This window comes from Chrysochloris asiatica, unplaced genomic scaffold, assembly GCF_000296735.1.
Source record: "Chrysochloris asiatica unplaced genomic scaffold, ChrAsi1.0 scaffold00156, whole genome shotgun sequence".
NCBI lineage: Eukaryota > Metazoa > Chordata > Mammalia > Afrosoricida > Chrysochloridae > Chrysochloris > Chrysochloris asiatica.
In genome coordinates this window covers 5458395-5486268 of record NW_006408674.1, presented here as the reverse complement: position 1 = coordinate 5486268, position 27874 = coordinate 5458395, and the positions used below count along the sequence as shown (strand labels likewise).

General features: G+C 46.1%; 1 protein-coding gene across 4 annotated transcripts in view; it reads left to right on the top strand.

Moving 5' to 3' along the window:
• The window catches only part of EFTUD1 (elongation factor Tu GTP binding domain containing 1), a 162341-nt gene extending 152810 nt beyond the window's left edge, over positions 1–9531 (top strand). For 2 of the 4 annotated variants that reach the window (XM_006870922.1, XM_006870920.1), the window contains one exon: positions 9208–9396. In XM_006870922.1, coding sequence (XP_006870984.1) covers positions 9208–9396 — 189 coding nt within the window. Of the gene's footprint in view, positions 1–9207 lie in introns of all 4 variants that reach the window. The other 2 variants (XM_006870919.1, XM_006870921.1) reach the window with 2 other exon arrangements.
• Positions 9532–27874: the final 18343 nt, after the last annotated feature.

Here is a 27874-nt window from a genome sequence, read left to right as displayed (position 1 = left end):
TGCAACCTTTGCATTTCCATCACCAGTAACGATCAATACATCTTGATTGCATGTTTGATCCAATTTAAGACTGAAGAAGTTGTTAGAATTCTTCAACTTCATCCTCACTGGCTTTAGTGGTTGGTATATAAATTTGAATAATAGTATTAACTAGTCTTCCTTCTTGTTTTTGTTGTTAAGTGCCGTGAAGTCAGTTTCAACTCATAGTGACCCTATATAAGGCTTCCAAGTCTGTATATCTTTACGGGAGCAGACAGCCTCATCTGTCTCCCGTGGAGCTGCTGGTAGATCGAATGACTGACCTTGTACTTCACAGCCCAGGCTGTAATCCACGGTGCTACCAGCACTCCTAGTCTTCCTTATGCAGGCACATGGATATTACCCTATCACAGATAGCATTGTACTTCAAGATAGATCTTAAAATGTTTTTTGATGATGAATGCTGTGCCATCCCTTTTGAATTTGTTATTCCTTGCATAGTAAACCATATGATTGTCAAAATCAAAATAGCCAATAGCAGTCCGTTTTAGCTTATTAATGTCTAGGATATTGATCTTTATATGTTCCATTTCATTTTTGACAACTTCCAATTTCCCTAGATTCATACTTGGTACATTCCATTTTCCAATTACTTACAGCTGTTTCTTCTCATTTTGCATTGTGGCCCATCAGCAGTAAAGGTTCTGTGAGCTTTACTCCATTCACGTCAACACCGTCAGCTCTCCCTTGAGGAGTCATCTCTTCTACAGTTGTGTTTTGAGTGCCTTCCAACCTGAGGGGCTCGTCTTCCATCCAGGACAATAGCTGATCATTTTATGGTTCTATTCATGTATTCTTCAGGCAGTACATCTGGCACTGTTCCGTTGCTGTTTAGCTTTTCATAAGGTTTTCAGTGGTTAAATGTTCAGCTGCCTGCCTTCCTTTCTTCTAGTCTGTCTGAGTCTGGAAGCTCCGCTGAAACCTACATGTATACTGTAGGGGACCGTACTGGGATTCTTTATATTCTAGAAGGGAACTCTCTTGCATCTGGTGGAGAGCACCGACAGCAAGCTTTAAGGAGTGCTGTCACAGGATAGTATAAGAGAGGCTGCCCAGGGACTTGGTGTTTTTCTGGCTCCACCCCACCCCCCTGCTACAAAAGAAAGAATGACATGACCTCATAGGTGGGTGAGGAAGAGGGGAGTTGACCTCTACACGGTACCCTCTGGAGCTTTATTGGTCTTTGCCATAGAGTAGCTTGTCTGATTCACTCCCATCTGGCTACTAGGGTCAATGTGCTGCTACTACTAACCAGTTTGTTGTTGTTAGGGGCCATCAAGTCGGTACCGACTCATAGCGACCTTATGCACAACAGAACAAAACACTGCCTGATCCTGGGCCAACCTCACAATTGTTGCCACACTTGAGCCCATCGAAGCTGCCACTTTGCCAATCCATCTCGCTTGGGGTCTGCCTCTTTTTCTCTGACCCTCCACCTTACCAAACAGTATATCCTTCTCCAGTGACTGGTCCCTCCTGACAATATATGTCCGAAGTATGAGAGATGAAGTTTGGCCATCCTGGCTTCCAAGGAGCACTCTGGCTGCACTTCTTCCAACACAGATCTGTTGGTTCTTTTGGCAGCCCATGGCACTTTCAGTATTCTCCAACACCATAACTCAAAAGCATCAATTCTTCTACGGTCTTCCTTATTTACTGTCCAGTTTTTGCATGCATATGAGATTATTGAAAATACCATGGCTTGGGTCAGGTGCACCTTAGTCCTTAAGCTGACATCTTTGCTCTTCAACACTTTAAAAAGGTCTTGTGCAGCTGATTTGCCTAATGCAATAAGTCCTTTGATTTCTTGACTGCTGCTTCCATGAGTGTTGATCAGATACTACCTCTTGAAATGGTTGAACATCAATCATTTCCTTTTGGTAAAGTGACTCTGTATATTCTTTCCATCTTTTGATGCTTTCTGTATCATTCAATTAATTTGCCCAGAGAATCTTTCAATAACGAAAGTCGAGGCTTGAATTTTTTCTTCGGCTCCTACAGCTTGAGAAATGCTGAGCGTGTTCTTCCTTTTTGGTGTTCTGACTCCACATCTTTGCACGTTTTGTTGTAATATTTGGCTTTATCTTCTCGAGCTAATGTTTGAAAGTTTCTGTTCAGCTCTTGGACCTCCTCAGTTCTTCCATTTGCGTTAGCATCTCTACACTGGAGAGCAAGTTTCAGTGTCTCTTCTGACATCCATTTTGATCTTTTCCTTCTTTCTTGTCTTCTTAATGACTTTTTGCTGCCTTCCTGTATGATGTTGTTGATGTCATCCCACAACTCTTCTGGTCTTCGGTCTTTAGTGTTGAATGTATCAGCTGTTCTTTAGATGATCTCTAAATTCAGGTGGGATATATTCCTTTTTATATTGTGGCTCTCATGGATTTGTCTTCTTTTCATTTTTTAGGAAACTCTGATACCAGTCATTGTCATCCCACAGTAAATCCCCCCTCCGACTGCGTCTTTGCTCTGTCAAGACTTCTGCTTGGTAGATCCCTCAGCACTGTGACCAGTGCTCTGGTACCAGATCAGTGTCCATCAGCTGATGCCGCTGTCCCAGCGCTCAGGAAGAAGGGGAGAACACCCCCAAGTGTTCATGATAAGCTGAGCAGTCTGTAGTTAGGCAGCTAGGCAGTAATTCCTTCAATCAGCATCCATTTACCAAGCACTCAGTAAAGATTTTTGTGGGTCCTAAGTGCCATCGCATTGGTTCCAACCAATATTGACCCTGTATAGAGTTTCCAAGGAGCCACCAACCTTGTGGTTCAAACCCATCTTGCAGTCCAGTGCTTACCCTACAGCACCACACCAGGATTGCGCATTAAGGGTACCTGCCCTGAAGAAAAAAAAGAAAAGGTCATTTTCTATCTTTCTGAGGCAAAGGTCATAGCTCATGCCCAAAGTGGGAAGCGATAAGGTTTAGGAGTCCAACCAAGTGTCCATGGGGCATCCTCACTTTACAGATGAGTCTACATACTTACCAGCTGTGTGCTGTTGGACAGGCTCTGTAGCTTCTTAAATAAGGGGATGCGTTACGGTTATGAAGACAGCCTTTGTAATAGGTGGGCAGGAGAGATGACCAAAGGCCAAGAAGCTAGTGTGACTTGCTCACTGCCACACAGCTAGTAAGTGACAGGGCTAACTACAGTTAGAATAATTAGGACAGCCGTGCTCCTTAAACCCACACGGGGAGGCACCTGTATGTCTGCATGTGGCATGGGGTCCAAGCAGTCCTTCCGCACAACCATACAGACCTTCTGTGAGCATCTACCTATATGCCGCCTTGATGCCCTCACCCCAACTCTCCCTGACTCCTCCTCGGAGCTCTGATTCTCTGTTGTTCATTTAATGACATTGCTTATAGTCTCCCCTCCTCTGGAAATGAGGAGTTTGCTCAATGAGACACACAGGACCCCACAATACAACATACCTTGTACCATTTGGCTTTGGCAGGACCTCCGCAAACTGCCAGTACTATAGCTTTATAGATGCACACCCTGATGAGACTGGATTCCTTCTTCAGCCAAGGGCACTGTTCTGGGGTGCAGGGGTAGGAGCAAGGGCAGTGTCCCCAGAGGTGACTGGAAGCAAAGGGATTGGGGTGACAGTTCCCAGGATGCAGCGGCAGTGTTGCGAGCACAGGTGTGTTTCACCAGTCACCGGGTCCTGGCTGCTTCATAAAAGCATACCCGAGGCATCACCCACGCGGACATCCTCTGTGTCCTTCAGTTCACCTGAGCTTGGGATCATGACTGTGGTCCTGGCTTTATGTCAGTAGTGTGATGAAGAGGGTATATGACAGGCATGGCTCTCTACGTGACTAGATGTTCTCATGTGGTCCTCACACTCTTATGAGAGTAGGACTTTTCATGTTGCAGCTTCCAGCAGGAAAAACTAAAGCACAAGTTGCTTTGGGGTTAACTTGGCCAAGCTCACAGGGCTGAGTGGGGAGGGAGCTGCCATTGAACGATGACAGCCTGGCTCCAGAGGCAGCATTGTAACTGCGTTGGCTCCACCTCAGTGCCTGCTCCTGGTTTTAGTGACATGCCAAACGCCCCTCTGGTTCTTGTCACCCCTTGTGTTTGTTTGGCTGTTTCCTGTTGCCATGCACAAGGAACAGAAGCCACCACGAGCCTCACCCCTTCTCCCAGTAGCAGAGTAACCAGTTTCTAAGTAGTTCATATACTTGGTTTCTTCCAAGTGTTGAGAATTTTTCTCTTCCTCCCAAGAACTGAGCCATAAAAAAGAGAATGACAACTTATAGATGATTAACTTACAATAAAACCAAACCAAACTATCTTGAAAGGATTACAGATACACAGGAAGTTATTTAAAAACAAACAAACAACCAAAAATCACCAGGAGGTCCTGAGCCCACTTAGCCCCTCCCCCCTGTATGTGTCACATAGCAGCCTTGGGGGATGCACAGGGAGCATGTCCATCTGCTGTGCATGGACTTGACCTAACTGGTGCCTGTGGACAAATGCAGTCTTGGGGGCAGCCATTGCAGTGGACAGAAGACAAGCTTTGGAGCCAAACGAACCTCGCATGTACCAAGCACTTTACCAAGCGACGTCTTCAGTCTTCACAACAGCCATGTATCTGTTGGGAGGGGCTTCACCTGCAAACAGCATAACGGCATGCTGGTAGTTGTTGGGACAGTTAGAGCTGGCACAGTGGCTCAGCTATCCCCTGCCCACCAAGATCCAGCCTCTTTCTTCTGCTGTGTTTACTCCGTGTGTGTGTGTGTGTGTGTGTATATATATGTGTGGTTATTATTTGTTGACATTGACCTTATGTTATTATGTATACCAGAACAAGACTACTGCTGGGCGCGTGCCACCTTCATGACTGTGGGCATTTTGGAGCCCATTCTTGTCTCATGCTTTGATGGCTTTCTTCCAGCACTTTATCAGCCAGTATTCTGTTGTGATCCATGGGGTTTACACCGGCTAATTTGCAGAAGTAGATCATCCGGCCCTTCTTCCTAGTTGGTCTTAGTCCGGGGACTCCTCGGAAACCTGTCCACTATGGAGTTAACCCTGCTGGCATTTGAAATCCTGGCACCATTGCTTCCAGCAGCATAGCTACCACAGTACAGCAGAGTGAATCTGTTCTAGTGTGTATCCTGTGTAATTCTCTCACAGAGAACCCACCTGATCAAGATGTAGAGTGATCCCCTCACCCCACAAGGCTCCCTCATGCTACTCCAATAGCCACCCGTACCTTCTGTGGATCACTGGACCATTAAGGCTGCTTTGAGTGGCAGCCACCCACAGACCCTGAGCCCTCGCTGACTTTGCCAGGCTGTTTGCATGGTGGATCTTCTCTGCCCATGAATGACCTGGAATGACCCTTGCTATCTGGTGTCTGGTCAATCAGAATTGAGTCTCACAAGATAAAGTTGCTGAGCACTCCCTCTGACTGGGAAAAGCCTCCTGAGCGTGTTGGGCCCATGGCATGGGGCTTCCTCCCTACTCCTTCCTCATTCTGGTGCAGTTTCTTGCTCTGAATTCCATCCCTTGGAATGTTCTGCTTCCCTAAGAACCGGGCCTCATCTCCCTTCTTGTCTCCTTCCCCCCAGCAGCCACCTGGGGTCTCCGTCAAACAGACTTGCTGTCACCCACCAGAAGTTGTACTTACTGCCTATAAAACTGTGGTGGCTGTACTGGCCACTCTTTTAGGGGGTCTTCTGTTTGTTAAAAGGATATCTTTCAGTTCTGCCATGGAGGATCTTTGAGAAGTTTAAGTCTGTGTAAAACGGCCTTCCTGTTTTGGTCAATGGTTCATTGACCATAGCTTGAGTGGATAAAGAATTGTAAGTTGACATGTGTGCTTCTCAGCCCTTGCAAGCACTCCACCGTGTTCTGCCGCCTCTGTCAGTCTGACGCGTGTTCTTTTATAGGTGATCTGACTTTAGCTCTGACTTTGAGCTAAAGTGTGTAGAGTGTGACTCTGCTTCAGGGCCTGGAGCTTTGTCTAACCACTGACTGAGGTTAGCAGCACAGTCCTGGCTCTCTGACCATGGTCTGCAATGTCTGCTAGAGCAGCATGGAGCATCGGGATGCAGGCGCTCACGAAGAGTGAAACTTTCTACCATCCTGGCCAGCACTCGGCGAGCTCTTTCAATCTGAGGCCTCACTCCCTTCACTTCTCTGTTCTTTGGTTCTCAGACTTCTGCTAGACACGGCCTTTACATATTTTATGGCTCTTAACTTTTCTTCCATGTTTTTTATTTCTGTCACTTTGTGTTCTGGGAAACACCATTAAATCTATCATTTAATTCACTTCTTCTCTCTTCAGTAGTCTTCTATTTAATCTGTGTATTGGATTTGCTTTTTATTTAATGTTTAATTTTTGTTTTGTTTTTAATTTCCAGAATTTCTAGTTTATTATTTTTCATACCTGCAGAATGCTTTGTCCTTCTTGTTAGATGCCGTCAAGTCGGTCCCGAGTCATAACAATTCTATGCACAATGGAACAAAACACTGCCCGATCCTGTGCCAACCTCATCATCCTTGGTACACTTGAACCCACTGCTGCTGCCAAAATGGGTTGGACTCTACCAATCCACCTTGGGGTGGGGTGGGGGGAGCTCTTCCTCTTTTTTGCTGACCTTTCACTTTACCAAACATGATGTCTTTCTCCAGGGACTGGTCCCTCCTGATAATATGTCCAAAGTATAAGAGACAAAGTCTGGCCATCCTGGCTTCTAAGGATCTATACTGTGGCTATACTTCTTCCAACACAGATGTGTTTTTTCTTTTGGTAGCCCATGGTACTTTCTGTATTCTTCTCCAACACCACATCTCAAATGTATCAATTCTTCTACGGTCTTCCTTATTTGTTGTCCAACTTTCACATGCATATGAGGCTATTGAAAATAGCATGGCTTGGGGCAGGCGCACCTTCGTCTTCAAGCTGACATCTTTGCTTTTGAACACTTTAAAGAGGCCTTGTGCAGTAGACTTGCCTAATGTAGTATGTTTGATTTCTTGACTGCTGCTTCCATGAGTGTTGATGGTAGAGCTAAGCAAAATGTGGATATTGTCGCTCCTTTATTTCATTGAGGATTTGAAATGTTGTGTCTCTCAAGTCCTCTTCAGGCTGCTGTTAGCTCTTCTTCAGTGATGAATTCTCCCTTTGACTCTCTCAGGGTGCTGGATTTCCTTCTGTGCTAATTACTCTTTGCAAGTTCGTCTTCCGAGGGGTCTTTTTCCTTCGTGTGCTCCATTTGGGGGTAGCCTCACTGTTAGGCCTTTCAGAGTGCCTGCCCCTCGCCCTCCTGAGTGCTGCTGTACCGCCACGCTGAGTCCTTTGCGGCAGCTCAGAGTGGACAGCACGAAACAGGAGGTCTCCAAAACCCTGGATAGGTGTGATCATCACAAAACAGTGGAGGATCTTGTGTCCACTGTACTTGGGACTTGTGGTTTTGGACCCATCTCTAAGTAAACATAAGTCCCTCACCCTCCTGACTCGCTTTTCTCTGGGCTCCCTGTGGGATATGAATAGGCCGTTTGCCCCGATTTGTTCCTGTGGGCTCCTCTCCATACCAAAAAAGATTCTCCCTTTCTGGTCTACAGTTATTTCCTTCTCTTTTGAAAAGTGTCTGTTTTAAAATATGTATTTCTTTCATTTTTGTGCCTTACATTGAAAGGTGTTGGGATTTAGGCTAGCAAAGAAATATCATCTGTTTTTCCCCAATTGGGAAATAAAAGCAGTCACTAAAAAGAGTAAGGTGTGCGGAAGCCAGCGTCTCACCTCAGGACTGATGAAGCTGATCTGGGAGACTGTGGGCTGGCTGTAGCTGCAGATGCATGGGGCTTCCTCCCACAGGTAGTCCCTGATGGACACTGAGCTTCCGTCCTGACAAGTACTTTGTGTAAGTTGGTTCTGGCATAAGTCAAATACCATTTTTTTTTTCATTATTATTGCATTTTATTATCAGTATCTATAGAAACCCGATCTTTATTTGTCTGGCGGGATTGGAAACATTATGACCAAGAGTGCTAACATCAGCAAACTATCGCACTGCGATAACATGTAGTACGTAGTAACAATAAGGCTTTGTTTGTTTTTTTAGTGGATGGTCGTAAATACAGTGTGTTGTACTCAGGTTCATCCTAAGTTAGGGACTGAGTGCGCTAAACTCCTGAGCTAGACAGATCAGACTGGGCAGGCCTCCCCTGCAGGAGCAGTCGGCTCTGTCAGGTAAATAACTTGAGGACCTTCCTGTGGACAGCTTGCTTCCAGAAGAAACGGGACAGAAGAGGCCAGGCTCCCCGTGTGTGTGTGTGTGTGTATGTGTGTGTGTGTGTGTGTGTGTGTGTGTGTTTGTGGATTTCCATGGGAAACCATGACTAAGGAGACGGAGCATTTGGCTAGCGGTGCATTCACTGTGTGAAGGAAACCTCAGGAGTCGGGAAGAAGGGTTTCTCCATCACCAGAAGGTGGAGTGGTAAGCGTAGGTACAGTCCGCTTCTTGTCCAGAAGTCCAGCATGAAGTCCATGCCCAGCTTCCCCACTTCTGGAACATTAGGACTTGGCTGCTAGTTACCCCAGGGGGACTGAAACCCTCCACTCTATCTAGCTTCCACACTAACCCTTCCTCAGTTTCTTTTCCTTCCCCAAACCACCGTTCTCCCTCCTCCTCACGGAGCATCCTCAGAGAAAAACGAAAAAGGAATGCATAAGCTTGCGTCTTGTCTGGTCTAAGTATGTGGTCCAACCGGTCCATTCCAGCTCAACAGGGCATTCATGGACTTCTGGAGCAAAAGCTCAGAATAATCACAAATGAACTTGCATGTGTTGCTCTGGCTAAGCGACAAAAAAGTTGATAAAAAGACACAAACACCCAAATGTGTCCTAATGAAGAAAAGAGCTTTTGTAGTAATAATTCAGAATTCATAGCTTGTTTTTTCCTTCCTTTGTATTATGGGGTGGCTCTTTGAACACAGAAATAGTGTATATTATCAACGTCATTGAATCTACTTCCTGTGTCCATACCTTTCATGAGTCTTTGTGTTTATTATCCTCCCTGAGAAGCTTAGCTGTACCTGTTTAACTCGGCTTCATTAGCTAAGGCTGTGAATTGGAGTGCTTAGTGAGGGGGATTTGAAACTCAAACATGTCTGCTAACCTATTACATCCCATGATCCTCTTTACTAGATCATTCCCAGCGACCCTTTCTGGGTGCCAACCACCGAAGAGGAGTACTTACACTTTGGAGAGAAGGCTGATTCTGAGAACCAGGCGCGGAAGTACATGAATGCGGTGCGGAAGCGGAAAGGTCTGTGTGTGGAAGAAAAGATTGTGGAGCACGCGGAAAAGCAGAGAACACTCAGTAAAAATAAGTAACTACTACTGCTGGGGGACCAGATGGCGACGTCTCGCCAAGGGCTGGAGAGCAGGAGAATGCTTTCAGGTTCCTGGTCCCTGTGTTTTCACGTCAATAAATTGAGTTCTATCAGTATTTTAAAGAGAATGATAGAGAACAAGTTTTCCAGGTCTTTTTTGTTTTCATTGATTCTGATCTAAGGCAAGATGTTACTGTGGGTACATATTGTGGCAGTAGCAGATCACTGTCCTCGAGTGCACTGTGGAAAGGGCAGCCAGTGCATGTGGGGGGCTGACCTGCAGACCCCACCGTGGACAGGGCTTCCTCTGTCTGTCCTCACAGTGTCAGCCTTCTAGTCACATCCTCTGTAAACATGGCGATGAATCTTGGCCACTTAAACATATGACATGTGTAACCATTGTTCACACCATTTCACAGCATTTGGAGAGACCCACGCACTCGAGAAAGCAGCTGTTTTTTCAGAAGTCAAATGTATCACTATTTCAGCGGATCCAGTGTTGCCTAGCGAAACAGTGTAAGGTCTGAATGTTAGCTTTTCAACCTTCTGTTGTTTAAAAAGCAGTTACTGTCAGCGCCACCCGTAGACAAGCGTTAATGAAAGGTAGGCCTTGTGCCTTTTTCCCTTTTTATCAAAAAAGGTCAATTTCTATGATTTTTCTGTGCTGTTTCTTCTTAACCTTAACGAAAGGATATTAATTAGTGTGTATGAGGTCATTGCCTTATTGTAAATATTTTTCCTAAATCTGCTCAGCTGCCTCATTTAAAGTGACCCCAGTCCTAAGGGACAAGTTATAAATGGATTTTGGAATTTGGGATGTTACACTAATATTTTTTATTAGCCTCTTAAAAGAATTTCTTTTCATAATCCATAAAGTTATCAGATAGGACTCCGTTCTGAAATGCCTTGCATGGGTTTCCTCCAACAATAAACTAGGTCATTGTTAATAACAGATACCTTATCTGTGACCTCTGGGCCTGGCATAGCTGGTTCAGGCTAACTGACCATGACCTTGGGGAAAGTGTGGCTGTGGCTAGGTGACTGCTATGTGTTTAAGTGTAATAGATAATGGTATCTGAATTCATTGGCAAGACTTAGGCCATAAATTCATTTATTTGAAAATGTTGATAACATAGGAAAAGGTAGTTCACTGACTTAGAAGTTTGTAAATACCATCAGTCAAACTGCCAGATATGCCATAAAATGACTCAGAAAAGGCTCCACTTGATCAGTAAGTTGTGTGTTTAATAGAGAGCTAGAGCTCTTCCTATGTTGTCTGGCCCTGCCGGCCATGCCTGTATAGGGAAGTGACATGTCAGATTGATGGATAGATAGCCTCTTTTCCTTTCCATGTTTGGGGGAGATGCTGGGAGTGGTACAATGACCACCGAGATGCCCAGTCTGCCAGCCCAGTAATCGGCCCTATTTGTGGCACTGCAGTTTAATGCAAAGTCCACTTGAACTGTAAGGTCCATGTTCAAGCTCACCAGTCACTCCTCAGAAACCCTATACAAGGTCGCTGTGGGTTAGTACTGACTCGATGGCACTTAAGAACAATTGTGTCGTTGGTAAGGGGAGCCCAGCCCTCATCCATCTGAGGCAGCACAGCCAGACTGTCTCTACCATGCCCAAACCTGGCCTCACCTTGTTGAAATAACTGGAAGGAAACCCACAAATTGTCAGTCCCTCTCTACGGAGGAATGATTTCTTACAGTCTTGTGTAAACAGGCCTAAGGCGGGCTGAGGAAGCCACAAAACCCCAACCCTCACTCCTAGATGATGCTTTAAGGCAGCACAAGCATAACGCCCATGCAGTCCAGAGGAGAGCCTTGGACCAGCATGCTCCGGTGTAAGCCTAGCTGAGTGAGAGTGGACAGGGGGCAGTGATTGGAATAGCATGCTCCGGTGTAAGCCTTGCCTGGGATTGGACAGGGGGCATGAAGGGTCTGAGGGAGCCAGGGCCGATACCACTCATTCACTGACTCAGCACAGCCCACAGAAACTTTCACATGCATTTTCTTTTTCCCTCCAAGCAACCAAAGACTTCATTTAAAGGGTCCCGAACTTCCTGGTGACAGTGATAAGCACTGGACTTACTCAAACCCACCAGCCACATAGGACAAAGATGAGGCTTTCTGTACAGTTTTGGAAGGCCTATGCAGGTCTACTGGGCGTTGGAATTGAGGTCCGTTGGTCTTCGAGGCAATGAAGCAGTTTGCCCTGGGAGACCTCTGACAGATGTGGAGGACTCCCTCTCTCAACAGCCAACTAGAGACGGGCACAGAGAGGGACATCCTCAGTGATTCTGAATGGGTGGGCGAGGGGAGAGGCCTGGACTCCAGGACCCCCACTGCAGCATGGGCTGAGACCAGTCTAGAACCCAGGGTCAGAGTTTCCATAGACCAGAGGTGAACTACCCCTCTCTCGTGGTGGTGGTGGTAAGCCACTGAGTTGGTTCCGACTCATAGTGAACCCTGTATAGGACTGCCGAGGCTGTCAATCTTTACAGGAGCAGAAAGCCTCATCTTTTTCCCACAGAGTGACTGGTGTATTTGAACTGCTGACCTCAAGGTTAGCAGCCCAGCTTGTAATCCACTGTTCTTCCAGGGACTCCTTCCCCTCTACTAGGGCTCGAACATAACAATTGTGAGGCCAGCACGGGACTGGGCAGTGCGTAGGGTCACTGAATCAGAACTGACTCGTGGCACCAACTAGGTTCCTGGGTGACACAAACCATTTGCACTTGTGATCTGTAGGATAAGCACTTGACTGCTAACCCTGCATGGTTGACGGTTCAAACCCATGAGCCATTCCTCAGACACCCTATACAGAGTCCCTCTGAGTAGGAGCTGACTCGATGACACCAAACAACTACTAACTGAAAAGTTGGAGTCCTAGTGTGGCACTGTAGGATGAGCACTGGACTGCTGACCCCAAGGTGGGTGTTCAAACCCATATTCCTCCTTGGAAACCCTGTACAGGGTAACTGTGAGTCAGAACCAACTCAATGGCACTTAACAACAACAACCTAAAGGTTGGTGGCTTAACCCCACCCAGCAGTGCTACGGATTATGCTTTTGCTTCCATGAATATTAAGCCAAGAAAATCCAATGAGGTCACCATGAGCTGGAATCCAAGGAGTGGCTGGTGGTTTTGAACAGCTTGACCTTTCGGTTAGCAATCCAAGGCTTATTCTACAGTGCCACAGCCAGACTCCAACTAGAGGGTAGAGATAGACACACATAATAACTTGGGTGAAGAGAAAAGCAAAAATAAATCAAGGGTTGTAGATACCATTAAACAAAATGGGACAAGCAGGATGAAAATATTTAAAACGCTAAGTAATAAACAGAACATTCTGAATGTCCCCCTACACATACGCAAGCACCAGACAGTGAACGTAGTGAAGTGTTACTCCGTGTCCAGAGCTTGTGGCGGAGAGCGCATTTTCCAGCGTCTTAGGAGTGAGGAATGGAGAAGTTTAACCCACGTGGTAAATGGTGTTCAGAGCTATATTCAGAGTCTCCTAGAAAGACAGCGTAGTTCCCACCAGAGAAGAGGGCTGAGGGAGTAAGGGGACAAGACAGAAATAAGGGTCCCCACTAAGCCGTCCCTGGTCCAGGGCTGGGAGCCTAGAGACTTGAGTAGTAGGGATGGAGCTGCTTCCCAGCCCACCTGCCTTCTGCTTCTGGCCCTTCTGGAGTTCCCGAGGAAATTTCAGAGAAGCAGGCAGTTGCATTCAGCTCCGCAGGTCCCTCCCATAGTTCACCTCTTTGGGTTGAGATTGTCAGTTGGTCTAATGGAGAGGACCCCTCGGGAGAAAGGACAGATGATCTAATTCTGAAACATCAGTTATTGAAAACCCTGTGGAGCACAGTTCTACTCTCACACACATGAGGTCACAATGAATCAGAGTCATCACCGTGAGAACTGGTTGGTGTTGGGTGTCGTCAAGGCGTTTCTGACTCATAACCTCCTCACACACAGCGGAACGAATCGCTGCATAGTCCTGAACCATCCTGGACTCACCGGTGGGGTTTGCACATCTCTGACACGTCTTTGAGTCTGGCTGACATGCTTTTGTATGATTAAGGTTCAGAACGTAGACCAGCTCTAAATCTGCTGGCCCAGACTTCTTGTGATTTCTCCCTTGGTGCCCAGTTTTAATTTAAGGGAGACTTGGTGACACATAAGTTAAGTGCTTGCCTACCAGCCGAAAGGTCAGTGGTTGGCGCCTACCAGCCACTCCTCTAGAGGAAGATGAGAGTCTACTCCTGTAAAGATCCCAGCGTTGGAGGCCCTATGGAGCAGTTCCATTGTGTCCTACAGGGTCACCTCTGTGTATCGAATTGACATGATGGCCTTCGAACCATAGCTGGACTTGAACCTGTTTAGAAGACCATTCATTGATCAATTATCTTGAAGAATTTTTATGTATTCATTTTTTAATGAGCATTTGCAGAATACTTCAAAATTACAAATGGTTTTCCATTGTCCTTTTTATATATTTAAAAAAAAATAACAAGTTTCCTGCTGAATCCCAGGGCACTGGTGTTCCTGGATAGTACAGCCGTGAACTCATGAGCAAGGACGCACAGGCTTAGAAGTCAGAATACCTGTGCCTCGTTACTCCGAGCCAGGTGACCTGCTCAAGTCATTGAGTCCTAAGGCTCATATTGCACCCCTCCACCCCCTACCCTCCCACCCCAGTAAGGTTTGTGTGGGGGGGAGGTGGACAGTTCCTCCTGTGCAAAGGTTGTTGGGAGGAGTCAGTCGGGTCATCTGTGTTCCCACACGGTGCCTGCTGCATTGGGCTCAATATAGTATGAGGGGTTCGTCTTGCTGTTTTACTGGGTTTTTTTACAATCAGTAGGCAATGCGCAGGCACTGAGAATGTGCCTGAATTTAGGCCAATGGCAGAATCAGTCGAATACATAAGATAAAAATCCAAACTGCATATTTCACTTTGTTTTTCTCTGAGTTCCCCCTCCTGGTGAATTTGACCAGTTCAGACCCAAAAGGAGAGGAGATGGTGGTGTGCAGCCCGACTTGTAACCCCTATGCTACCAGAGCTCCTTAAGGGAGCTACACTGACGTCCCAGGTTCTCCACATCAGTTTTCTTTGAGGTCAGATTTTTTTCTGTAGTCTGTGCCCCATTTCAGATTAGGAGCTGTCCCCAAGCCACACAGGTAGCCTTAAGCCTCCCCATGCAGCTGACCGTGAGACTGGTTCTGATCAAGGCAAAGCAGGGGAGAGTATGTCTCCATCCACCAGCCCATGGCACAGCCTTGTAGACTGCCTGCTCTCCCTTCAGCCTTTGGGATCCACAACCCTAACTGTCCCTGCTTGCAGCTAGAAGAGTGCTGGAAAGCACCAGCTGCACTGTAGGCTTGGCCCAGCCAAGGTGTAAACTTGTTTCTCGATCTTACACACCTGCCACCTCAGCACTCCTGGTTTCTGAACACCCTCTGTGCCAATCCCATCCATTCCCGTCTACTTGAGAAGCCACACTCATGACCACTCTAGACCTGTCCCACCTTGGACAGTCCAACTCCATTGTGCCCCTCTGTACCACAACTAACTCCTGCTTTCCAACAAGGGCAAACTCTGACCTGTCACAACCTGCTTATCAGATCTCCAGTCCTGCCACTTGACCACTTCTCCGTGAGCCTTTTGTCTTCACGGTCTTTGCTCCCCAGCCTGGACTCAACACCAGTCTCTCCAAAGACTTTCACCAACACACTGACTTTCTCACCCTTCACCACCCACTAAGCCACTGACCATGACCATCAAGACAGCAGGAAGGGCAAGAGAGAGCCTCGGAGAACACACTTCATGGTGAGGCAGCAGCGGCTGGAGCTGTGGTCACTTGGGAAGGCGCTCCCAGGGAAACCGCCCCTGTTGGACAACAATCAGCCAGGGGCCCACGAGGGTTGGACCAGAGGGACACATGGTGAGCAACCACAGCTTCTGCTCTGGCCACGAAGCACACAGCAGCACCAAAAGTCAAGGTATTCAAGTCCACATGTGATCCAGGTGGCCCCTGAGTGTCAACCTCAGGGTTTCTGATAAAAAGGCAATGTTGATTGGGGTTGCTATGCTGGTTCAGCATAAGCCGAGGCTGCTGGAAGCCATCTTTGTCTCCTCATGGCTGGACCCTACCAGAGATGTTTGCTAGATCTGGAAGCGGAGTGGAGGCATGAGCAGGTCCTTTCTGACTGTGTCTTGAGCAGCTGAATTCTATGTCTTAAGCCAGAGCAGCTCCTGGACTTTTCAGGTACTTGAGGCAGTAAGTTTCCCCTTTTTTAGTTGAAATCAAAGGTGACCACCACCATCATGCTTCCCTTCTGCTCCAGAAATGCCTGGTGGCTCCTAGTTGTCCCCATGCCACTACCCTGTCTTCCATTCACCTTCTACAGCCTCTCTGCACACCATCTCCATTGTTGTGAAGCAACACTCTGAAGTTGGTCATGACTCACAGCGACCCTGTATAGGGTTTTGAAGGAGTAACTGGTGGGTTTGAACTGCCAACCTTACAGAATCCACACCAGGATTCTGTTAGGATGCCACTTACCAGATGAATTAGAGCTTTTTCTGAGGCTCATGATGGCATGTATTTTTATGGTACCCACCACATTCTGGCAAGTACGAGTGATTTGTGTATGATTTTACTCCATCTAATTTGAAAGTTCCTTAAAGGTAAAGACGTTTGATATCATCCTGGGTCTTGCACATAGTAGATGTTCAGTAAGTCCTGTATTTTGGAAACGACTGTCCACATGGCACATGTTGTAAACAGAAGGTGGAGAAAGGACTGGATCAAACTGGAAAAGGCTGTTTAACATCAAACAACTTAGATGTTTCCTTTGTTATTTGACCTAAATTAAAAAAAAAAAAAAGCAGTGGTCCTTAGAAGATGTCTAGTTTGTGAGTGTTTATCCTTCCTTTTACCTTCTTAAAAAGTATTTTAAAGTGTCTAGAAAGTCTTTTCAAGTTAATAGAATCAGTGCTGGGAGAATTTTTTTGTTATATGGATCACATATTGTTGTTGTTAAGTGCCAGCAGGTCGGTTCTGTCTCATTGCAACCCTGTATAGGATTTCTGAGGAGCGACTGGTGAGTTTGAACCACCAACTTTGCAGTTCAAACCGGCCTTGCAGTCCTGTGCTTATCCTATAGTGCCACACTGAAACTAGATAGTTTTCAAAGACATTTTCTTTTTTTAAAACAACTGTATATATATATATTTTTTTTTTTTTAAGTTGTGAACTGAGTGATAGTTTATAGGGAGACCATTGGCTTTACCCCATTATTTCATTGCAATGATTACAATCTCCTCCATGAATCATCATTCAATAGTATTTGCTTCCATTCCCTCTGATTTTCTTTTCTTTTCTTTTTTGAGTGGGGGGCAGGGGTATACACAAAAACACTCAAGAATATATAATAATTTAAACCACCAAAGGGCACTTTTTGCAAATCTGCCTCCTGGCCATCAGCTCTCAGTCCTTCTCTTCCTATGCATCTAGAGTCCTCAGCTGTTCCCTCTCTCCATGTCCTCATCTCTGGTGTCGCTGCATCTCTGGATAAGGTCTCACATTCCACTTGTGCTCTTCTCCCTTGATGATCCTAGGGGTCCTCTGTTTCTGGACTGTAAGATTAACTGCTCCCCCATTTTTGTTACAAAACTTCTACCTTTACAGGGTAACTGTATTTTGAGGATGTCAGACAGAATTCACTGGACTACTCTGGGAGACCTTGGAGTGTTTGCTTGTTTTTTAAAGTTTACTTCCACCCCAATTCTTCAGCAATGAAACAGGGTGTGATAGAGAAAAAACAGTACTTACGGTCCAATCCTGGGAGAATCATGAGGCTGTCTGTCTACTTCTCCTCAAAGATACACAGCCTCGGAAACTGTAAGGAGCTTTCCTACTCTGTCCTGTAGAATCGGAAGCAACTCTTTGACACTGGGTTTGTTTTGTTTGGGGGCGGGATTGTTTTGTTTGTTTATTGGCAAATACCAGGGAGTTTCAAAAGTTCGTGGAAGAATTTCATTATCTTTTCATTCCATTTTCCATGTAGTTTTTGAAGCTCCCTCGTATTTCTCTGAAAAAGGCAGAAATACCCTCTAGTCTGAAGTGTCTCCCTTTGAGAGCTAATTTCCTTACCTGGCAAAGGTTAATACTTGTGTATCTTTATGCACTCAGAACTTTACTCAGATGACCTGAGTTTCCCCAGGCTCTGGCAGTGCGATGGGTCACTGCGTTCATAGTTCTTAGCTTCATGTAATGTTAAGACCTCTTGCTGCCTCCTCCCACCCCGAAATATTTTAGGGTGTCCCTGGATGAATCTCATGTATGCCAGTGATGAGATTAACCTCTGGGCACCACTTGCGGGGCACGACAGCTTCCCCATTCCCTCTGGGAACTTCACGTCTTCACCATTGCACATGCGCACCCCAGTTCTTCGGTACACCCCGGTCCCTGGTACTCTCCACTTGAGCCGTGCTGGTACCAAAGCCATGGAAATGGATTTTCTCTGTGTGTCTCCCTTGTCCCCTTTGTGTTGTCTCAAAGCATTGTTACTTGTGTCCCTCGGTTTTATAGAGTCTTGAATGAAACAGCTCCTTGGCTCCTTACTCTCCATAGGACCGAGACAGGCGTCCCCGAGGCCCAACTTGGGAAAAACTCACATGACTGTCACCAGCTAGCTGTCCTCAAAATAAGCACTCCTATCTGTCAATCAGTTGTGTTTGCCAGTCTTCTCCTTGTATGTTTCTTTTCCAGAAACTTCCTCAGAATCTCCTACAAACATCCCACCAACTCATCAGCCAAGCCCGGGTAGATTTGAACCTCAGCAACCAACAACTATGAGGTCTCCTAAACCCTACCCAAACCCACTTACTGTGGAGTTGATTCCAACTCATGCGACCCTATATAGGGTTTCCGAGGCGATAAATCTTTATGGAAGCAGAAAGCCTCATCTTTCTCTTGCAGAGCAGATGGTGGGTTTGAACTGCTAGCCTTGCAGTTAGCAGTCCAATGCTTACGCTACGGTGCCACCAGAGCTTTTTTCTCCTAAACCAGATCGCTCCCGATGCCGCACTCAAGGCCGCCATCTTTTACCGCATCCATTATTTAGAACATGTGTTACTTTTAGGTGCTCTGGAGTTGATTCTGACTCACAGAGCTCCTGTGTGCAGCAGAAGCAACATCACACAGTTGGTGCCATTCTCACACACCCTGCTATGCCTGAGCCCATTGCTGCAGTACTAGGAGGGTAGATTCCAACTGACAAAAGAGTTAGGATCACACAGCCATGATGGTCACAGCGTTTTCTTTGTTGTTGTTAAGTGCCGTCAAGTTGGTTCCAACCAAGGCAACCATAGTTCCAGCCATCACACTGGTTGGTTGGTTATGTGCCGTGAAATCGGTTCCAACTCATAGCGACCCTGTGTAGGGTTTCCAAGGCTGTAAATCTTTACAGGAGCAGAAAGCCCCATCTTTCTCCCATGGAACAGCTGGTAGTAGCGAACTGCTGACCTTGCGGTTTGCAGCCCAAAACTTAACCACTACACTACCAGAGCTCCTTAGCCATCACATTAGGGGTGAGTTAAGTGTCTGACCAAATGTTGTTGTTGTTGTTAGGTGCCATGGAGTTGGTACCAACTCATAGTGACCTAATGCACAGCAGAACGAAACACTGCCCGATCCTGGGCCAACCTCACTACTGTTGCCACGTTTGAGTCCATTGATGCTGCCACTTGACCAATCCATCTCGTTGGGGGTCTTCCTCCTTTTCTCTGACCCTCCACCTTACCAAACATGATATCCTTCTCCAGCGAATGGTCCCTCCTGACAATATGTCCGAAGTATGAAAGAGGAAGTTTGGCCATCCTGACCTCCAAGGTACCAAATGTAGCAGGTTCATTTTTAAGTTGATAATTTTGTATGGCCAACGAATGCTGTTATAAATTTTGGCAGAAAAAAATGGTTCCCCGGCCCTGCCCTAGACTGTCTTGACAAATCAGGGAACTCATTGCAATACCAGAGGCTGCCATGTGCTGGGTCCGTAGGTGCTAGACACCATGCCACACCAGTGGGGTCACTGTCATCTGGTTGATGTGACTCACAGTGACCATACTGTGGACTGAGCAGGACTGCGCCCATAGCGTATCCTAGGCTGTCACCTTATGGGAGCAGATTACGACGTCTTTTCCAGCACTGCTGCTGGTAGATTCAAACCACTGACCTTTCAGTTGTCAGCTGAGCGCTTAACCACTGCGCCACAAGGTCTCATTTTACAGTTAATCTGACAGAACAATGGGCTATTCCTGTATGTACACATGCTTCATGTAGAATACCCGGTCTCTAATCCTCATGATTCTCAACCACTACGCTACCAGAGCACCTTTAATGTAGTGGTTATGAATTGGGCTGCGAATCTCAGGGTCAGCAGTTCGAAACTACCAGCTGTTCTGCGGGAGAAAGATGAGGCTTTGTGCTCCCATAAAGATTTACAGCCTCGCTATGAGTCAGAACCAACTCCACAGCACATTACAACAAACCCTTACGATGATCCTCTGAGGTAGGGAGTCATCCTACAGATGAAGAAACCAGGTGCAAAGAAGTTAAGTTGCCCCAATGCCCCACAGCTAGCAAGCATCAGAGGTGGGATTTGAATACAGGGTTCAGAGCTTATGTTCCCAAACACTGCTAGACTGGCCCCCAAAGGAAGCAGATGGCCACACTCACAAGAGCTACTCCAGGATTCAAGGAACCCTGGTAGTGTAGTGGGTTATGGGCTGGGCTGCTAACTGAAAGGTCAGCAGTTTGAATCCACCAGCCTTTCTGCAAGAGAAAGATGAGGCTTTCTGATCCCATAAAGATTTACAGCCTGGAAAACCCTATGTGGGGTCACTACGAGTCAGAACCGACTCCACGGCATACCACCACCACCCGCAACAATCTAATGTTCATTAAATTTAGACAAACTCCTGAAATTCGGACCACTGATCAGGACCCCTGGTGTGGTGCTGTGAAATAATGCACTGGACGACAAGGTTGGTATGAACCACAAGGTTGGCAGTTCAAACTCACCAGTCACTCCTTGGAAACCCTACACAGGGTCTCTATAACTCGAAGGGACACAATCACCACCAGCTACAATCCAAGGTTCATTGAATTTAGAGAAATTCCTGAAATCCTAACAGCTGGTGGAACAGAGACTCAAACCCAGGCGGCAGGCTCCCTGAGTCTGATTCCGCTGCCCCAGAAGACTTTGCGTGTTGCTTCTCTGGTGAAAAGGAGAACCGGACAATGAGAGAATCATAGCTAGTCAGGTGCATTTGGTCAGACGAAGAAGAAGCTGCTTTGTTATTGTTGTTCTGTCAAGTTGGCTCCGACTCAGTAGCCCGATATAGGTCCCCAAAGCTGTAAATCTTTGCGGAAGTAGAAAGTCACATCTTTCTCCCTTGGAGTGGCTGTTGGGATCAAACTGCCAAGCTTGTGGTTCACAGTTCATTTCTTATCTTACAGAGTCACATTAAATGTAATCTCTTTCATAAAAAATACATTCACCTCTCATCCCAAGAGACTTGCTCAATCTTGTCTTCAGAAGAAAGACCTTGGAGCCCACAGTGGCTATGGGACCTGCTTCCTGGGTTCTTAGGGTTTGACCTCAGTGACTGCAGAGGTCTAAATGCCCATTGCTGATGTCAGGTGCCCAGCTGTGAGCAATGTAGGGGGCAGAGACTCCAAGGGGCTCTACCGGGCTCTGGTGCAGTGCGTGGAGGTGGGGGAGGGTGCAGGGAGGGGGAAAGAGAAGCTGAGAGTGAGAAATTGGAAATGAAATTCATTCAAGAAATTGTCACTGAGTTCCAACTATGCTCAGCTTCTGTCCAGATACTGAGATGATCTTGGTGACCAAAACAGGTAACATCGCTAGTCAGAGAGGCAGATAATCACACTTACCTTAGGTAAGTGCCTTTGTGGGGAAAAAAAGTGTATAGCAAAGGAATCTGCCCGTGGACAAGCAGGAAGCTTCTCTGGAGAAAGTAACTGTTGAGCATATCTGGGCCAGGATAGGTGAAGAAGTAACGTTCTAGAAGAATTGCACGTTCAAAGGCACTGTGGTTAGTAGGTCTGAGGAGCTCAGAGAAGGGCAGCATGGCTAGAGGAGAGAGAACTTTGAGCGAAGTTAGGTCTAGTGAGGATGGTAGTGGTGGACAAGGCAGGGCCCTGCAGGCCTGTTGAGAAGCTCAGTCTTTTTCCTCTGAGCAACTTAAGTCTTGGAGTCCTGGTGTGGCTCTGCGGGTTAACGCATTGGACTGCAAAGTCGGTTTGAACCGCAAGGTTAGTGGTTCAAGCTTACCAAGTGCTCCTTGAAAACCCTATACAGGGTCGCTATGGGTCGAAACGGACTCAACAACAATGTAAGTTTTGAAGGATTCCAGACAAAGGGGATGAGGGATGGCATGATCTGATTTATGCTTTACTGGTCATCCTGGCTGCTTTCTGGTGATGAGATAGAAAGCAGACATCCCGGGAAGGAGTCCATTTATTGTGTACGTTCATTCAGTTAAGCCGGCGGAGCTGCCTCAGTGTTCTGAGCTGAAAGGAGCAGGAATAATCGGGGAGACAAAATCCCAGTCTGTCACTGAGAGCTCCTATGCATGCCAGGCCTGAAGAGTTTTGCATGCACAGCGGAGGGAACCAAGGAGCTGCCAGTGAATGGCAGAGGTCAGATGCAGACACGGGTCCTCAGGATTCCTGCATCAGAGTTCTAACCCTGCCCGAGGCCCTGAAGGCCCTGGGGATGACGGGAGGGATACGATGGCAATGATGGATAAGAAGCCAACAGTGAGGCCATGGCTATTCCAGCCGGTCAGATTCAACACTGTTGGAGTTAAAGGTCTTGGCTGTTCCCCTTGTCTCAGGTATTCCTCACAACAGGTAAACAAGAGAGGACGGAGGTGGGTCAAGGTTCCACACTTCCAGTAGGACAAACATTCCATTAATCTTATTTCAGCAGCAGTACTGTTTGCTATAGATCATAAACCTAGGTTTGAACACACCTTCCCTAATGGGCCCTGTATCCCCAACATGAATAGAAAGAGGCTGAAACAGAAACCCTGCCCCCATAAACAGAGACCCCTGAGAATGAAACCCATTGCTGTCCAGTGAATTCCAATTCATGATGACCCCTGTGTTATGAAGTATAACTTGTTCCATAGGGTTTTCTTGGATGTTACCTTTATGAGGAAGGACCCTGGTGACACGGTGAAGTGGTTTTGTGTGACACAAAGTCGGCAGTTTGAGCCCATCAGGTGTTTCAAGAATGAAAGATGTAGCAGATCAAAAGATTTGTGCGATGGCATCAAGAACATCATAGAGGAAGAAAGCAAAAGGTCATTAAGAAGACAAGAAAGAATAAAAGACCAAAATGGATGTCAGAAGAGACTCTGAAACTTGCTTTCCAGTGCAGAGATGCTAAAGTAAATGGAATCAATGAGGAGGTAAAAGAGCTGAATAGAAAATTTTAAGGGGCAGCTCAAGAAGAAAAAGTCAAATATTACAACGAAATGTGCAACGACCTGGAGTTTAAAAACCAAAAGGGAAGAGCACACTCAGCATTTCTCAACCTGAGGGAACTAAAGTGAAAATTCAAGCCTCGACTTGAAATATTGAAGGACTTTATGGGCAGATGTTGAATGATGCAGAAAGCATCAAAGGAAGAATGGAGGGATACAGAATCAGTGTACCAAAAGCAATGGTCGATGTTGAACCATTTCACAGTACAGAACATGGTTAAGAGCCAATGGTCCTGAAGAAAGAAGTTCAAGGTGCACTGAAGGCGTTGGCAAAAAACAAGGCTTCAGGAATTGATAGAATACAAACTGAAATCTTTCCACATATTGACGCAGTGCTGGCGGTACTCACTCATCTATACTTAGAAATTTGGAAGACAGCCACCTGGTCAACTGACTGCAAGACATATTTACACCCATTCCAAAGAGAGGTGACCCAATGGAAGGCAGAAATCAAAGAACAATATCATTAATATCACATGCAAGTAAAATTTTGCTAGAGAGAATTCAAGACGAATACAATAGTATGTTGATAGAAAACCGCCAGAGGTTCAAGCTGGAGTCAGACAAAGACGTGGAATGAGGGACATCATTACTGATGTCAAATGAATCTTGGTGGAGAGCAGAGAATCGCAGAAAGAGGTTTACCTGTACTTCATTGATGACAGAGACTTTCAATTATGTGGATCATGACAAACTATGGACAACAGTGCAGAGAATGAGTATTCCGGAGCACTTAATGGTGTTTATGAGGAACCTGTACATAGACCAAGAGGCAGTTGTTTGAACAGAACAAGAGAACATTGAATTGTTTAAAATTAAGAAAGCTGTGTGCCAGGGTTGTATTCTATCACCTTATTTATTGAATCTACATGCTGAGCAAATAATTTGAGAAGCTGGAATATATGAAGAAACACGTGGCATCAGAATTGAAGGATGACTCATTAACAACTTGTGATATTCAGATGATGCAACCGTGCTTGCTGAAATCAAAGAGGACTTAAAATACTTACTGATGAAGATCAAAGACCACAGCTTTCAGTATTGGTGCCACTTTAATGTAAAGAAGACACAAATCCTCACCACTGGACCAATAAGTAACATCCATAATAAATGGAGAAAATATTGATGTTGTCAAAGACTTCATTTTGCTCAGATCAACCATCAACACTCATGGAAACAGCAGTCAAGAAATCAAATGACATATTAGGCAAATCTGTTGCACAAAACCTCTTTAAAAGTGTTCAAGATCTGCATGGAGGGGATTGTAACCATAGCAATGAAACGAAATAGGATAGGATGAATGTAAAACTAATGTTCTCCCATGTAAACTATCACATAACTCACAATAAAACATTTTTTAAAAGTGTTCAAGATCAAAGATGTCAATTTGAGGACTAAATCACCTGACCCACACCACAGAAGAATTGACACATTTGAGTTATGGTATTAAAAGGAAACTATTAAAAGTACCGTGGACTGCCAAAAGAACAAACAAATCTGTGTTAGAAGAGGTACAGCTAGAATGCTCCTTAGAAACCAGGATTTATCTGACTTTGTCTCTGATATTTTGGACATATTATCAGGATGGATCAGTCCCTAGAGAAGGACATCATGCTTGGATCAGCAAAAAACAGGAAGTCCCCTAACGAGATGGATTGTCACAGTGACAAGAGCAATGGGTTCAAGCAGAACAACAATTGTGAGGTTGGCACAGGACCAGGTAGTGTTTTGTTTAGTTGTGCATAGCAACAACAACAAGTGGCCATTGTTTGTGCCTGGTTTTTCAGTATTCCGGCCCTGTCTGGAGTCTTCAGCCCAGCCCTGCTGAACTCCAGAAAGGTGCCCATGGTGAGGCAGGTGGCAGGTGGGCTGCACTGATGCAGAGGGCCCGAGAAAGGACTTTGGTCTCAAAATGGATGATTTGTCCAGGGGTCCCCAACTTTAAGGAGCTTTCTTTCATCCTCACAGTGTTGCCTCCTAGGACCTGCTGGTGGGGCAAGAACTCCCCACCCCAAGCCATCCCATCCACCTTGGACTATTTGTCAACAGCCAAGAAAAGAACATCCAGACAGTCCCCAAGTCACAAATGCAACCCACTCCTATCTATGTGTATCTTTAATTAGAAGCTGTAGCTAAGTCAGAACGGCTACATCGGTTCTTCTCTAACCTTGCTTTAAGAAAAGGTTCAAAGCCTTCCCAAAGGGTTCAAGGCTGCGTATGCAGCAAGCGAAGGTGGTTGTGATGAGGAATTTGTTGTGAGTAGGAATTGGCTCAATCTTTTCAAAGTGAAGGCATATTAAAGGACAAGAAGCAGTGTCCACACGTCAGATGTTTGTAACCGGGGGACTTAACTTGATTTCCTCACGGCTCATCTCTCTGTTCCACTGACGTGTGCTGCCTTAGCTGTCACGACATCTGAGGTGGAAACACAGACCCCAGCTAGCTCCAAGCTGTTCTTTCTGGACTGGCTGGCAGACTCGGTCAAGGTCGTTTTGACAGCACTGAGGCTGCTGAAACCTACACAGGAGACGTCTGTGGTCTCTCTGTGCTCCACGTTGGTCAACATATGGTCCAAATTAAGACATTTGAGACAGTTTGCATAATGCACTGCCAGGCATGAGGACTTTGGTTGGATCCTGATTCCAAGAAACTAACAGTAGAAGACATTTTGTAGACCACTCGGGAAATGTGAATACGGTCAGAGTGTGAGATGGTGTTAACAAATGACGGTCCATTTTATTAGGACTGATCAGTGGTGGTGTGGTTACGTAGGGAAGGGTCCTTACTTTTCAGAGATGCAGATTGAAGTAGTGGGGGGATGAATTGCCATGATCTCTGTAATATACTTTAAAAGACTTTCTCTCCAAAGAAAATGCTGTTATCCTCCATACGTTCTTTATGTGCAAAGAACCCTGGGAATACTTATTTCCTTGTCAGAGTATTTCCTTGTCAGAAAAGCGAATGGTACCCTGAGCAGTGGATAAAGGAAAAAGCCAGTGTGAATTAGGGAGTCGTCCACCTCCGTCAGCAATATCAGAGGCCTGCCTGCCTACTGGCCCTGACGTTCCCTGTCCTTCTGCAGTGGGCTCATTTCTTCTTGCCTCGGTTCTTATTTCTGCTCTGGGAAGGAAGCTGCTGTGATTAGTCACGCATTCATTCATTTACTCAACTGTTTGTTTGTTCAGTCAAGCCACAAATACCAATCAGGGTCTCTCACTTACCAGCCTTTGGGCTGGGGGCTGGGTACACAATGATGACTGAAAACAGACGCCGTTGCATCGATCCCTGTGGAGTGTATGCATGAATCAAAGACCCACAAAGATCAATGTCAAATGACAACCAAATACATCTACTAGTGTTGGTGTGAGTGAGAGGATGGGAGAAGGCGAGAATGGCCAGAAAGGTCTGGGAAGCTGTGTTTGTGGTGAGAAGAGAGGGACGTGCAAAGGTCCTGTGGTTAGAAAGAGCATGGCAGCCCTGAGGGCCTTGAAACAAAGTCAGAGTGGCTGACTGCTGTGAAAGGAGAGGAAGGAAAAGGCAGAGAGGTCCGTTCCACGCGTCATCTCTGCTCTCCTCTCCTGGGACATGGACATCGGTTTGTTTTCTTGATTTCGTTGGGGCCCAGTGCTGATGTGGTCCTACACAGTTCTCTCAGGTGCTACACTTCCTTCTGAGTCTCATGCACACGCTGTGGCCTTCCTACTGGCCTCGCATCACCACTGACCGTGGCGAGTTTCTGGTCTGAACCCACGATTATCATTCTACGGGCTCTCCTGGTCTCTTCCAGACAGTGAAGAGTTACAGGGCGACAGAGCTCTAGCTTAGGATTTCTCTCTCCCTTGTCACACCCAGGATCCATTGTCACTCTTGGTAGCTACTCCATGGACGTGTGAAGCGATTGTATGAAGCAGTCTCTTCCCAGAATCCCACTGGCTCATCTCACACCAGTCTCCCACCACATTCTGGGGGTTAGCTAGAAGAAGTAAGTCATGGTGTGTGTCTGACCCATTGATTCCTCTCAAATGTCTCTCTTCCTTCCACATTTCATCAAGAGGAAATAAGTAGGATTTCCATTTCCTCTTCCTGTGTAGAACAAATGCCTCTTACACAGTGTCCGCCTTCCTCCCTAAACCCTACAGCCCATGATGGCTAGGGGTATTGTCTCAACATTCCAGAAGGAAAACTATGTTTTGAGTTTACTGGATTTGGTACTAGATAGTAACCTGGATGAAACTATTGGTTTTTACAATAATAGTCTCCGACAACCTTTATGTGGCACTGTAGGGTAAGCACTGGATTGCAAAGTCGGTTTGAACCAGAAGGTCGGCAATTCAAACTCACCAGCCACTCCTTGGAAACCCTATACAGGGACGCTATGAGTTGGAACCGACTTGATGGCACTTCACAACAAGAAGAAGACCTGGTAGAGATATGTCAGTGGTTTGAGCCCACCATGGGAGAAAGATGAAGCTGTATGTACCTGTAAACATTTAGTCTCAGAGACTCTATAGAGGGCCACTAGGAGCTCTGGTAGCGTAAAGGTTAAGAATTGGGCTGCTAAACTCAGAGTCAGCAGTTTGAAACTACCAGCCGTTCGGCGGGAGAAAGATGAGGCTTTCTGCTCCCATGAGGATTTACAGCCTCAGAAACCCTGTACAGAGTTGCTATGAGTAGGAACCAACTCCACAGCACATAACCACCACCACCATGAGTCAATGGCAGTGGATTTGAGTTGAGTATTATTATTAATAGTCCTTCAAGACTAGTAGAACTACTTACTCTTTAAGACAAGAGCCCACATAAGACTTCTCCTCATCTAGGTCTGCCTCTGGGGGGCTTCAGTCAGGTGACACTTGCCCATACCCCAAAACCTTCAGCTTCTAGCAAT